We start from the raw sequence: 15,771 nt of genomic DNA, 5'->3' as shown, positions 1-15,771 counted from the left end.
ACAAATATGGAGACATATGTGAACATTGTATTTTAATTATAGATGAGGGCTCGCCCGCCCTTCGCACTCCTTAGTTATAAAATCTTAAATAATAAAGATTATTAGCTAAGTAATTATAAAATTGTGTAATGTTATTCTGATTTATAAGAAACATTTTTTTTTTGTATTTTATCAAATAAATACTAGGAACTTTGTTCACCTACAAGATCACTAGGTACTTTGTTTTTATTCGAAACTTCGTTCTTGCTGACGTGACAGCTGTCACAGATCCGCTTTTCTCTCGTATCAAATTATTGTACAGTCCAGCCAGCACCAATGTCTGACACATCTGACTCAAGCGTGCATAAATATCTGATACGCCTCTATTTCTAGGGCTAGTCAGGCTTGTCAGATATTTTTGCACACACCGCTGTCCGCAGATATTATGCAGGTGACTGTATGCAATCCCCTCGAAAAAAATTCTTTTCACTTCTCATGCTCTTAAATTGTTACTTTAGTCTCTGCATATCGGGACTAAAGCTCCTAATTAACCTCTAGGGATTAAAGTTTTTTTTTTATTTACTATGGAAACCCCTAAACAGCCAATAACGGTGTTTGTTAATGGAGGATTATCGCCTATTTTAGAGCGTAGAAATAACCTTAAAATGACAATTATGCAAAAATATTTAAAAAACACGATTTATTTTCGTGAAACAATGAATGATTACGAATATGATTCTAATTATTATATTAAGGATGAATTCATTTTATTATGCATAGTCCAATTAGTTTTAATAGCTTTCAAGTTTGAATCTGTTGGCTAAACATAAATATGCAAGGATTTAAAGCGTCACTTTACAAAAATAAAGTAAAAGAAAAGAAAAATCGCGGAAGACATTTTTTTTCTACTTGAATTTTGAACAGATGTCTATTTTTCGCATTAAACGTGCGTTTTTAAAAAGTAATATTGTAATTTTGTACAGAATGTCGTTTGTTTCCTCGCATTCAAAGAGAATAAATAGAGTGTTTAACGCGATACTAAACAACCATAACAACACTCGAACTATATAACATCTGGTGTCATTATGGCTTGTTTTAGTCCCTTGTTGAACAATCTACTATTAATGCACAGCGCCACACTACAACCAACAGCACTAAAACTAACGTCTGGTTTTGTGTTTGTATAAAAATAAACGTTGCTGAAGAAGAAAAACTGATAAACTGAACATCATTCGTATCCTTGCTTGTTTGACCTTTGACTATTATGTCAACAAACAACAAGTTCTTTTAAGGTTACGTCATAGCATAGCTTGCGTCTGTCTATTGAAACCGTAAGAACAGTCGTAGAAACTAGTTGTTAAGCTAGCTGTTGATTCTTCACAATAAAAGGACATTATCAATTTATGACATACCATGCAGTCGAAGGATGACAGTGCATTATTAAAAAAAAAACATAGGTCATAATAGGGGCTATCAGCCAAATAAGTGATCTATCAATGTTTAAACAAGTTCCTATCAAATGAATATGTCGCTGAAGTCGAACCTTTAAGTTGACAGACACGTCTATTGGCATTATAGTTTTATGACATGCAAACGGTTATCAGCTTTAGGGTGGTAGACCACATATTTGGCTGACGGTACATAACATTTGCCTGGAGAGAGATTTCCCTATTTCGACCATAAGGTATTTAGCAGGTGAGCAAAGCAATTGTTTTTAGTTCATTTGAATCTAATGTGATCATGCAAAGATTTTTAAAATTACACGCGAGATTAGGGGGGGGAGGTCGCGCATAAAACGACAGCTGACCAAGGGAAGAATCGCCGAAATTGCCTCTAAATACATAAGTATTGTGCCTTTATTGAGCATTGATAGATTCACTTCGCTTGTACATATTACGAAATTGGATAAAAAATGTCCAGTAGGTATTTCTGATTAGCGATGTTTGAAGGTGACTGCCAGGATTAGTTATATGCGCGCTATGACATCAGCGACAATCGTCATGTACGATTATTAACGTGACCTCAAAAATTTCTTGTACTACGTTCTACAAAACAACCCGTAAAAAACATGAATTATTCAAGCGAAGAATATTGTCAACCCTAATAGTACATTGTGTCTTAAGGGCGGTAAATAAGGAATTACGAACGAGAGTCTATTAGAAGCCCGAAATCGAAGACTGAGGGCTTTAATGAGTCGATGTTCGTAATTCTAGTGCCGCCCGTGCGACATACAATGTTTTTCATCACATTTGCGAGTAAAATTGTATATTTGTAAAAGAAAAACTAATATTTTTTCAAAAATTGCCGATACCGCTAACTGCGCTCTTGGCAGCGCCAGCTCCCCGCCTTATTAATCTTATCTGTAATACAAATTTAAAAATTATACACTAGATTCTAGTGACTAGAATATAAGTCATCGAAAAAAAATTCTAGTCTAGGCTACAGATGTGCAACTTGTGGAAAGTTTCAAAAAGGTTATAAAAGTTCTCGGAACTTTTTGGAAATTTTCATAATATAAATTGGAAATTTAAAGAAACGGAAAGTTTCAATCCCCGTAGAAAACTGTGAGAAGTTTCCGGGATTCCACAATTTTGGATAGCTTCTTATATAGTCGAGACTAATATATATATATCGAAATTTGGTTTCGATAGGTTGCAATACTATTAGTTTCAGTTGAGCACTAAGGTTGGTTGCACAAAGGTCGACATTTCGTGCGTAGGCGCAGACAATGAGCTCCAAGATGTTATGTGATCACAACTATTGTTAGGGGCAATGTTTTGATACTTTATCTGTCATACTTTATACTGTGTAGCTCATAATAATAAATCAATTGGCCAAATGTGACACATTTTGAACCCAATACGGAACGGCGAACTGTTGTGTTTATACATTTGCATATTGTTTATCTGTTACCATTTTCTCAAAAACTACCGAACCGATCCTCAACATCAAACAAACTTTAGAAAATCAATCAATAACAATTTATTTAATCAATTTAATAAATATCCAATAAACTAAAAATTAATCTAAAACTAAACTAAATAAATCAAAAAATTGTATATTTATCAATCATAATTGAATTTCTATATATGTGGAAACAAACAAATAAAATACTCTATATTTCACCAAGAACTCACGATTGTATACTTATAGACAAGTAACTAAATCCCACACTACCGATTACAAATTCAAGTTTCAAAATCATTTATTCGGTATGTAAATAGGCTGCAATCTGCAATACTAGCGCTTTCGGAAAGACCATCATTGCCTAGAAGAATGCGCCGCAAGAAACTTATCAGAAAGTAATTACTTAATTATTTCAAAATAAAATAATTACAAATAAAATACAAATAAAACTACAGTATATCTACGTTCAGTGCAAGTGTTGAATGCTTCCAACGTCATAAATAAAAATAATAATGATAATTTGATTCTGAAATATACATTTCAGGGCATGTAACATGTTGATTGAAGAAAGTAACCATTAAGCTTTTGGATTCCGAAGGCTAGCTCACTATCTCACAATAGCGACCCCTTGCCCCCTAAGGGGGTCGCGGAACCTCTTTCGGGGGGTCGCAATCACTTCTTTACAACGATGTATACCTACTTACAACATACGCAATACAATAGGCAGGGGCTTAAATTGAGCCGAGTCTCATGAAAAACGTTAAAAACACTGCTCTAAACCATTTGTTCCAAATTACCCCTATTGGGGTAATTACCCACAAAGGGGTGAAATCGTGTCTCCTGAGGGGTAACAAAGTAGATAATGGCACAACCGTGGTGTACTCGTAAAGGTCACACTGCACTTGTTTTATATGTTTGGAAGTTGTTAAAGTTTCGCAAGTCGAATTTTATCCAATTCCAGTGTTCGGATTGACTTGTTTGGTAGGGATGTTTGGATGACAATGCATGTGCAGACAGCAAAAAAGGATATTTTTTTGGATTAATAATAAAATCTTAAACAAAATGTATTCTTGCGAGTTTGTTTGAATCAAAAGTATTCAAGTCAAATTTGACCCCCTGGTCTATGTAGTTCGGATGACAATTTTAATACAATCAACAGAAACTCCAGTCAAGAAAAAAAAATAGTTAGGTATTCGTAGTAACCCCGCTGATCCTCGTTCTACGACCGAGCCGGAGTACAAGAGTGTAGAGACTTAGAAGAAATGTTAAATCATAAAATCCTCAAACAATAAAAGATTGGCACAGCTATAACAATAACACACGATGTTAATCGTTGTAGATATATAATTATATGTGTAAGAAGGTGCAAGAGTATGCAGTATGCTTTAATCGATTATCAACATGCGTAACACCGGTTCCTGTGTTATCGCTCAGCTCATAGATAAAGATAATTTCACCTTTGCATAGTGATTCATCGGAAGTTTAATTAAGTATAATGAATTTTCGCGAAATAAACGCTGATAAAATTATAGAAAACATCGTGAGGAAAACTGTACAAACCTGCAAAACAATTCAATGGTGTAAGTGAAGTTCCCAATCCGCGCCGGCCCCGCGTGGGAACTACGGCCCAAGCCCTCTCATTCTGAGAGGAGGCCTGTGCCCAGCAGTGGGACGTATATAGGCTGGGATGATAGGTACATACAACTCGTATCCTCTGGACTAAGAAGAGCCAGGACTTTGTCTCTGTTGGTACTTTTTGTTCATATTCTTATCTACTCGTACGTTTTCATCCAACCTACATTAAGGGGCTGTTTCACCACCCATTAATTAACTTTAACTGAGGGATAAATGTGATGCCGTCTCTGTTTGTTTTGTTCGAATAGACGGAGACGGCATCACATTTATCCTTCAAATAAAATTAAACAATGGGTGGTGAAACATCCCCTAAGGTGTCGAAATTCGACTAATCCCACGAATGAATATTTAACTTCAAACATACCTTTAACTTGAAACAGACACTGGGACAGATACGAAATAAAAGTTTGTAAAAAAATTGCCACTGATTGGGTTCCAAGCGACGGACACCGGAGCAGAGGTAGGCCTAAAAGAAGGTGGCGGGACGATTTGGAGAGATTCCAGCCGGACTGGTAACATTTTGCCGATGCCAGAGACGAGTGGAAGGAGAAAGGGGAGGCCTTTGCCCAGCAGTGGGACACTATATAGGTTATTAAAAAAAAAAATTGCCATTTTATGAATCCTCACTCTCACTGAGTACAGTACATTCATTTGTTTAATTGTTTTATTTGGAATAGGAAATAAGACATAGAATTCACGCACTGAATACGCATGAGCACGACGCGGCGTATCTCGAATCTCTTTTGGTTTTATTTACATTAATTATATAAATAATTAGTTTCATTATACTAGTGATTTGCTCCAGGGACTAAGTTAGCTATTGACCAAGCACGATGCCTTATGTGACCATGCATTTTTTGTATGTTTGAAGTCGATGCCATTAACCATTGAGGAGATCCGTCCTGCAGAGACAATCCTGGCCGGAATACCGGGATGTCACTGACAGATGATTATATTGTCACCAATTAAAATTAGTATAAAATGTACTCGCAAGATTTTACCTAAAAACAACAACAAACAGCGGGGCTACTCCGAAATTCGCAAATTGAAGTTCGTGTCGTTCCGTCCCTCTGACACTTATACTATTTCATATGAGAATAAGAGGGACGGTAAGGCCACGAAAGCCTACGAAGTGCAAAACTCGAACCTCGTATGAAGCCGTCCTTACGATACGAACTTCGATTTTCGAGTTGTACCCTCTCAGGGCAAGTTAAATAAAAGCTTGTAATTATGCTCACCGGCACAAAACTTGGCCCACTCTACATATAAAATTACTTATTACTGAATAACTACATTTGAGCCAGATTTTTCGCCGCTCAGTATATAAACAACGTTGTTTGTCGACAATCTTACAGCAAATCATTGTCGTTAAAAACGTTAAATTGACGTAAGGGTAAGATAAAAGTCGCGCCTTATCTTTCAACGTGACTCCCACGACTCCCAGGTGTTTTCCACAGCACTGAGTAATTCGGACCAGAATGTACGTTGCTCATCCTCGCTATTTTGAGAACATTGTTGCTTTACGCGGATCGTGCTACCTACGTTTCGGCTGTGAATCATTTTCAGAGAAACGTATGGCTCAAAGCAAAGATCGTCATGCCGATGCCACAACTAGATAAAAAATGACAGAACATCAAATCTGCCTTCCGGTCTATCTATTTTCCTTGGGACCCCAGTCCTCAGGCATTACATTAACGTCGAGAGAGGTCCTTCTATTGCTCCATATAAAATTACCGGCCCCGTACGCCTGAAGAAGTGGAACATCTGCCAATATCGGTGCCAATTCCGATTACCGATTTTCAAATATATATAGATACTTTAGTCGTGTACGGACCGTACCGTACCGGTATCTATACCGGTCCACTGTGACTATTCATAAGATAAACTTCTCCGTTACTATCAATGGCATGTGAGGGTTACTGTGGCCGGCGATCAAATGTCCAACTCTTCATAGTCGATGATGCTAAATGGCTTCTAAATGGGGATGTACTCGAGCGTTAGTCAGATAAGAAAGTGAAGCAACTACGGATTTTCAAATATGGAAAAAAATTACACGCAAATACTAAAGCGTACCAGATCTGCCGACTTGCGTGGTCGCCCGGAAAGATAGAATATAAGTAAAAAGAAAAAACATTAATTCCGGCGCGTCAGATAATCAAAGGGAAGGTTACGTGAGCACCAAAAATGCTCCCATTCAGAATAATACTGACGATACGGAAGTGAAGCAAATTTTTTTTAAATGTAAAAATCGACGTATTATTTATGGACTTATAATAAGGTAGAGGTCTGAAAATGGTACTCAGCAGGATACCAGTATCCATTCTTAAATCTGACACGCTCGAGTAAATCTGAAAATCCCCTCTTGGGCTCTTCTACTATCATGTGTAGCACCCCTAACCGCCGGTTGTGAAACCGTGTCGCACTGTAATTCGGTCCCGACTTCCCGAATATCTCAGTTTCGGGGATAGGGAACTATTCGCGGCCCGCTCCAGTTTACCGGCTGGCCGGGGGCCAACTCGTACGATGCACCGGGAGTAAGGGCTGCGGTGTGGCCAAATTAGCCATTTTTAGGCCGCTTTAGGGCCACTGGATTTATTGGCTGTTTTTGTAGATTCTGAATCTTTTGTGGTAGTTGTGATCACTGATCGATCAACATAATAATATACACGTTTTGTATAATTGTGAAAATTACCCAATTGTAAGTAAAGTTAACCAAGGCAGTTCATCACTACTTTAAAAAAAATGTCGTATCTGATCTGAAATCAATACTTCAACAAAATTGACCGTTGAAATAATGCTCATAAAGTTCACTCACAAAAATGATCGTTTTTGAGGGACGAGCTTTTTAAAAGTATTAACGATATTCCTTTGCAATCCTGGAGTTCGAAGTCAGTTTGTAAGCACAGATAAAAGCATTAAAGACTCATTGTTATCATTGACAATGCGATCATCAGATTTATTTAGAACTGTCAAAACAGTGGTAAAGCACTTGCTTGATCGATTAAATTCTCTTTTGAAAACATTCTAACTGCTTAAAAATTCATTGACTGAAATTCAGTTACAAGCCTTAAAACTTTAATAGGTACTAACCTACTATAAACTCAAACTCTGCGCCATCTATTTATGATCTAGCACAACGTACACAATACGAAACGGCACGGTGTGATCCAAGCGCTTGCTTTTGTTTCCAATGTCAATGCAAGTTCCGCTGGAGAGAAATAGATGGCGTTGTTACCAACCTATTAAAATTTTTAGTTTAGTTAGACTACGTATTTTAACCGACCGCCGCCAGAAACATGGGTCGTTCTTGGGATGTGTATGATATACGTATGAAAAAAATGTACTTAAAGGTATATATTTATCATTATTATTACTTAGTACCTACAAGTATAGGGTTGGTCCAAGTGGACCATTATTTAAGTTTTTCACTGGTTCCCTTTCTAAGCACTTGGGTTCAATGATCTCGTTGTTTGGCCACAGTTGGACGACGCGACGCTCCAGGTGTTCAAAGATGGTGACTACGGCCCGTATTTGGACCTGGACTCTACCCTGCATGAGCAGGACGAAGAGTTGGAAGGCCTGCAAGACAGGTAAGCAAACCATTGACATCAGTCTAAAATTTAGACTCTAAACTAAAAGGAGCAAAACGCTTTGCTAAGCTACAGTCAGGGAATATATTTATAGTTTGATTAACTAAAAAACACGTTTAAATGATAACCCTGTCTGACTGATCCATCACCATACATCATACATAACATAAACCACAAATATCACAACCCGACATAACGGTAAGATTGGGTTCAAATGTGAAAATGAACAAAATTGACAAGCAAAATTGTTTTAAATTTCGAATTTCAATTTTGAGGCGTACAAAGTCTTCGCGGCCAGTATATTTTTAAAATAAAAAGTTGGATAAGGAATCGTTAAGTTTGCAGCCTACATCACTTAAGTAGGTATTTTGAAAATTGTGGACTGCTATTTGAAAAAATTGCAGCAGAAAAAGGAAATTATTCTATATTTGGTAAATGACTTTCCCACCTGTCTTCCCTTTCACTTTGTCGTAATAATTAATGGGATAGCCTGTACATATAAGCTGAAAATTGCCATCCCACTCATATGACCCGGCATTACTTTTTTATTACCCCACCCCACCAAGGCCAATCACGGTTGCGTCATTCACTGAATGTTGTGCGTACGAGTGGCCCCGGCGATGCACTTCCTCTTCCCCCCCTTCACTCAATGAATAGTTAAACCCACCAGCCATTGGGGCCGAAAACTAGTTTCATAGTTAAATGTTAAAAAAATGTTTTTGCGTTTCGAGATTTCACTAATAATTATGGATTTATGACTTAAATACTGCGTGATTCGGAATAAGTTAGCAGAACCAACCCTAATGGATTCAGTTAATGTAATACTTTTCCATCTTCATTACTAATATTGGCTTGTACTGATTCATTCATGATTGTACTGAAGTCAGCGGAAGGCAAACTGCCGTACGCACCATTTTTTGTGAGAAACCTGGACAAACCTGCGAATCAATTCAGTGGTGTGTTTGAAGCTACCAATCCGCGCTGAGCCCTCGTGGGAGCTACGGCCCACCCCTCTCATACTGAGAGGAGGCCCGTACAGACACCAGCATTACCTAATATCTGACACCTCCTAATGGCCCTAGAAATAGAGTCGTATCAGATATTTATGCACGCTTTGATGTGTCCGATATTGGTCTGTGCTGGTGACTGTATCCAGCAACAGCAGTATGTATGTATGGTCAAGGACTATAATTCATGAGCCACCATGGAACCATTTCACAGTAAACGTCAATGACTTTGCCTTTAAAAAGATTCCATGGTGTTTCATGAATTAAAGCCTTTGAAGGTACATAGGTTGGGATTCTTGGGATGATGATGTGGATGTGATGTGCCATTAGGTACCTATAGAGCCTCGCCTAAATGTCCAGCGCCGCCACCTAACGTCAGTATTTGGTCGGCATGGATGGACGACCGGATTGTACTGTTTTTATTATGATTGACAAACTGATGCGAATTTGCCTCAAGTTCATACCGCTGAGTGTCTGTCCGTATGTCTTATATATGTATATTTTTTTTCGGGGATCTCAGACTATTATTTATAGTTAACTAGTCTTTGACCGTGTCTTTGCTCATCATCATCATCCGAGCTTACCTATAAATGGCACAGGCCTACTCTAAGAATGAGAGGGCTCGGGCCGTGGTCCCCAAGCGGGCCCACTGCGGTTTGAGAACTTTACACATACCATTGAATAGGGCATATCAGGCAAAGCTCTGCGCAGGGGGCGACACTAGCACAAACCGTAAATAAACCGCCATGATAACGGCAGTTCTCTTTATATTTTGTCGCCATGACGGATCATGACCAAAGAGAGTATTATTAATTTCGCAGGTGGTAGGACCCTAGTAGGACCTTGTGCAAGGTCAGCCCGGATTGCTACCACCATCTTACTCGCTAATCCTGCCGTGAAGCAGCAGTGCTTGCACTGTTGTGTTTCGGCGTGGAGAGTAAGACAGCCGGTGAAATTACTGGCACTTGAGGTATCCCGTCTTAGGCCCCTAGGTTGGCAACGCCTCTGCATTAACCCTGGTATTGCAGATGTTTATGGGCGGTGGTGATCTCTTTCCATCAGGAGACCCACTTGCTCGTTTGCCATCCAGTCGAAAAAATAAATACCTATAGAAATCATGACATATTTATGAAATTATGAGTAACAAAATAAATTATATTTACATCGATGGTAGCGATAGAGCTATATTTCCAAAAATTTATTTGAAATAATATAATATTACGGCATCCTACGGACATTTAAGATACTCAAAAACATAAACCATAAACATAATTATGTTATGTTACCATATTATGGTGGCTAGTGCTGCACTCTGACGGGATAAAATTGCAGTAATATTAAGATTGGTTTTTGGAGTCTTTTTGTCCTAAAATTTGGAAAACCCCCGACTTTGTCACTTCAAAGTTCAATATCTCAAAAACGGCTAAACCGATTTTGATAAAACATGTCTACGAACCATCGCTAGAAAACCAGCTTTCAATTTATTTCAAATCTCCAGCTATCTACTAGGCAAATTTCATCCAAATCCGTTCAGACGTTTTAGCGCAAAAGAGTAACTAACAAACAAACATTTTGCATTTAAAATATTAAGTGGATTTAGTGCTTTATTGTGCTTATTTATACCTTCATTGATTAACTCATTTAATACATACAATCGATTCTTCTAGAAAAACCACGAGTTGTGCTGCAGATTAGACGAAATTGAACTTTACCCCTATGTGATACGAGTTTAAGCGTGTGAAATATTAGAGCATAGAAAGTCTGGAAAAGCGAAACCGTGGGTGTATCACAAAGGTTTTTTTTTTAGTTATGAAGGCGAACGTTGCACAAAAACTGGGTCTGCGCTAAACAATGCACTTGCACTGAATGCACAGGGTGATCCGAAGTTTTGAAGATGATTACCAAAAATACTCATCAAAATATAAGTGTTTTAGTTTTTCCTTAATTTATTTTCATTTCGTTTTTATCACCAGCAGCGTCCCAGTGCGGAGCCCAGGCTTGTTCTCAGAATGAAAGGGCTTGGGCCGTAGTTCACACGTGGGTCGAGTGCGGATTGGGAACTTCACAAACATCATTTATTTTATTTATATCTCAACATGACAGTTATATATATAAATATAAAAATATGGCCAAACTTCAATATACCTAATTTGCTGGCGTATACTACACTCCTTCGGTAGGCCTGCAACAAGATGGAGCGACGACCTGAGGCCGTATCGCCTAACGTTTCTGTCGCTCGCGATCGCAATCAAATGACAGTTTTTGTATGCGAAAACTGTCATTTGATTGCGATCGCAAGCATCAGAAACGTTAGACAATACGGCCTCTGGTTAAGATCGCGGGATGGCGGTGGATGCGTAAAGCACAAGACCGGTCTGAGTGGAGAGCCTTAGGGGAGGCCTATGTCCAGCAGTGGACGTCTTTCGGCTGACATGATGACTACACTCCTTATTTACATTTACCATTGACCTGCTTCGCAAGTTTGTGCAGGCTACTTTGCCACGTTTTCCTTTACTATAAAGCTCATGGTTAATTTCATACAATGCATCAAGTTATTTATCCCCGTTATTTTTCAGATTTATTTACTCCATGTTATAACGCGTCGCTTTGTATAAAACAAAAGTGCACTAATCAGCCTCATCGATATCTAACAGAATAATAACAGAATAATTTAACGAAATAACAAAAAAACGTATATTTTTACTGTAAAAAAATAACTGCCTAATATTTATATCCTTGCCGCAAAAGGGGTCATCCTATCCAAGCCATAGCCCAGTATCCTACAGTCGCCAGGAGGACGCACGCGCGTAATAAACGAACCTATTTTTAAACAAATAAATAATCATAAAAGCGTAAAATAAATTAATATTTCTACATGCTGTATATCCAATAGAAAATGGATGTATCGCAAGTTATGATCGCCCATGAGACTGAACGCTTAGATTCCATAACCGAACTGGAAGAAGTTTGGTTCACCTGTGTTCTCTTAGTGGCCAGTGACATGATTGAAGACGATGAAGACAAGTGAGGATAATTTTTTATATCAAACGTCATTTCGAATTTAGAACGTCGATATTGCTTTTTTTTTCACGACTGCGGTTGGTTTAAAATTTGGAACGCATTTTTGCTTTTTTTGGACTTTTAATTAATTTAATTAATGTTTTTATCTAATCTGAGTACGTATTCATTTATTTGAATTTAGTTAATTTGATAATTTTACTTCATTAGGTAGGTACCTTCTGTTAGAAAAGTGCGCGTGTAGTTTATAATTATAAGTATAATTATTAAAAAGTGGGTAAGTTTTGACTTTCGGATTCTGTGATTCACAGCATTCACGCTAGAATAAGGGACTGTGAAAATGTAAGACGCCTGGGGACCGTTTTTTGAAATTTCATCATCTGAATGTACTTTTTTTTTAGCGTGTAAGATATGTTAAAAATTTCATTTTTAATTCGAGATTTTTTTGTTGTCTGTATTTCTATTATGTATCACCTAACAACGTAAATCAAAGAGTCAAACAATAGTAATAGTCTTGGGTACAGTGCAATCTCATTTATATTGATTTGATTTCAATTAGCACTGCAGTTTTTACCTAAATTTCCTACAGAAGTATTATGATCATCATCATCACCCCCATCCGCCGGAAGACGTCCGCTGCTGAACAAAGGCTCCCCCCTAATACACCACAATGAATGACAACTTGCCACTTGCTCTTTTATAGTTGTTACTAGCTTAAGCCCGCGACTTCGTCTGCGCGGATCTAGGTTATCGCGCGGTGGCGCCCTCTACCGGAATAAAAGGTATCCTATGTTGATCCTTGGGGTTCAAAATACCTATATACCAAATTTCATCAAAATCGGTTCAGTGGTTTCGACGTGAAAGCGTAACAGACAGACAGACAGACAGACAGACAGAGTTACTTTCGCATTTATAATATATATTATTATATTATTATATATTATAATATATAATATTATATATTATAATATATATATATTATATATTATAATATTATATAATTATAATATATTATTATAATATATATATATATTATATATTATATATATTATATAGTAGGGATTGTTCTCATTTTATAACGGTTTTTTATTATTATTCCAGTCGCAAGAATGCCATCATCCTACGCACGCAGCTCTCAGTTAGAGTTCATGCCATTATTGGTGAGTTTTTTTATGACTTTACTATAATATATAATAATAATAATTTAAACAAAAACTCATTTTGCATCATTTTTAACTTAAGAACTAAAACATACTGTAAGAGAAATAATTACAAAATAGGAGAAATATTCCCTGTTTCAGGCAAATAATTCTAATATATTTAGATCTAATTTAATCAACTACAAAAGGACCCTTATATTCCAAATTAAACAATGATAACATTGACAGTTTTCTTAATTACTAACCTAATTTAAAAGTATAAGTGACATTATGATTACATTCTTATACTTTATGCATAAATATAATAAAATTACCGATAATAATACGACATAATTTAGTGATACAAAACAATAATTATTTCACTATATAGTAACTTCTCTGTGTCATCTACTATATTGTGCTGTGACTCTCGGTAGACCCTTGTTGCAAGCGTTTGCCGCAACTATCGAAAAATGTCAACTTCAACTTCAACTTCTTTGTTTTTGGCAACCGGTCGCTTTACTATATAGCAACCTCTATCTACCAATGACAACTGACAGCAGCACAAGTGTAAATTTGACAGAGGCAGCTGAGGCTCCCTGCGTCAGGGTACTACCGAATGTCACATACGAACTTGTCAAGGTAAGGCTAAGTACCCACCGAACAATTTTTGAAAAAAAGAACCGGCCATGTTCGAATCGAGCTCGCGCCCTTTGAGTACGAATAAACGTGTAAGTAGGTTGGTAGGTGTCTATGAGTATCCACGTGTTAGCAGAGCCCGCCCTCTGCTAAGCACAATGTGCGCAATGTGGCGTCATTTTTAACCGACTTCAAAAAAGTTTCCACTGTTTGTATTTTTTTTAATGTATGTTTACCGATTACTCAGTCGATTGTTGACCGGTTTTCAAAATTCTCTTTTTAAATGGTAATATAGACAGATAGACGAAAATTAAGACTTTCAGACTTTTCTTATTGATTGTGTTATAAAAGCTACCTTCTTACAAAATTTCTAGTTTCTAGCTAAATGTAGAAATTCGATATTTTATCTAAGGGCCCTTAAATTACGTTACTCCAATATTGACCATTTTAACTCCCCCTACTTTAACTGTTCCTGTCTGTGTCACAAATCGCCTAACTCCTGCCCCCCTAAATGTGTGACTTAATTTATGAATGACCCTCTAATAGGATAGTACAGTCACCAGCATTAATATCTGCCACAGCGGAGCGTGCAAAAATATCTGACACGTCCTTCCGGCCCTAGAAATAGAGTCGTATCAGATATTTATGCACGCTTGTTGTGTCAGATATTGGTGCTGGTGACTGTACTACTCGTATGAGGGACGGTAATGTACGAACTTCGTACTAGCCCCCAGGTTTCCATAACAACTATGTTTTGTTTGCTACCACGATAGCATAATATGTGCATAGCTGACCGGCTTTCAGTAAGTACCACATTTCTAAGTTAGTTAGGTTATCTCTTTAAAGAAATCGTGCAATCGATGCATGATTGAGTGCCCATCAGCCATTTATTTTAAATAAAAAACCATACTTATTTACAACCAAGTACCTCAATATCGAAACGAAAGTTATACCTACCTATCGGCTTTTTGATAAAAATCACGAAGATCCGTCGCTCCGTTTCGAAGTGAAAGACGGACAAACATACAAACACACACACTTTCGCATTTATAATATTAGTATGGATCTATATACGTTAAAAGTATGTATAAAAAGAGAAGACATTCATTGACCCATCGACGCCCACCATTTTTCACAGGAGTTGCTTTTATGACTAAAACGAGGAATAAGGTATAAGAAAGGATTTTTTTCGAAATTAAATTCATAAGGGAATGAAAAGGGGGGTTGAAAATGTTTTAGGTACCTATAGAAGTTCGTCGTTTTTGAAGCATTATTTTTCAGCTAGCGATTAGCAACATCTGTCTTAAATAACGTCTGTCTGTATTTGTATCATAATAATCCTCCGAAAAAATAACAACATTGGAACATAGAACCTCCTCCTTTTTTTGAAGTCGGTTAAAATAAATCAAATCACAAAAAAGGACAGTAGAAAGTAAATCTATGTTACCCCTAAAGTGACCAAGGCGCGGGCAAAAGCTAATTCTAGATATAATCAAGCCAGCCGTGCAATGCTACTAAAAAACTATTATATCTCCAGAGAGGCTGCTCACCTCCCAGGGTCGCGAGCTCCGGAGAGCTCTTTTCACCCTCAAGCAGATCCTCCAGTCGGACAAGGATCTGGTGCACGAGTTCGTGGCCAACAAGGGTCTGGATTGCCTCATGCAAGTCAGCAGTATGGCTGACCATAACTACTTGGATTACATACTGCGAGCTCTCGGTCAGGTAAGCGGTTAAAATTGCCGTATTGAACAAACCACAAATATAGATTACACTAGATAACGCAAACACCTCAATCTGTATGAAAACCAACCGTGTCACTTTTTTATATCTACTGTGACGTCTCAAGAGCGAATTAGC

At 37.5% G+C, this 15,771-nt stretch overlaps 1 protein-coding gene across 2 annotated transcripts in view; it reads left to right on the top strand.

Moving 5' to 3' along the window:
- Positions 1 to 15,771, top strand: part of Fhos (Formin homology 2 domain containing) — a 99,986-nt gene that overhangs the window by 64,571 nt on the left and 19,644 nt on the right. For both annotated transcript variants that reach the window (XM_074099770.1, XM_074099762.1), the window contains exons 5-7: positions 8,002 to 8,111; positions 13,238 to 13,296; positions 15,452 to 15,636. In XM_074099770.1, the coding sequence (XP_073955871.1) occupies positions 8,002 to 8,111; positions 13,238 to 13,296; positions 15,452 to 15,636 (354 nt within the window). The remainder of the gene's footprint in view (positions 1 to 8,001; positions 8,112 to 13,237; positions 13,297 to 15,451; positions 15,637 to 15,771) is intronic.

Source organism: Choristoneura fumiferana, chromosome Z (genome assembly GCF_025370935.1).
Source record: "Choristoneura fumiferana chromosome Z, NRCan_CFum_1, whole genome shotgun sequence".
Classification (NCBI taxonomy): Eukaryota; Metazoa; Arthropoda; class Insecta; order Lepidoptera; family Tortricidae; genus Choristoneura; species Choristoneura fumiferana.
This window is presented reverse-complemented; position numbering and strand designations above follow the sequence as displayed.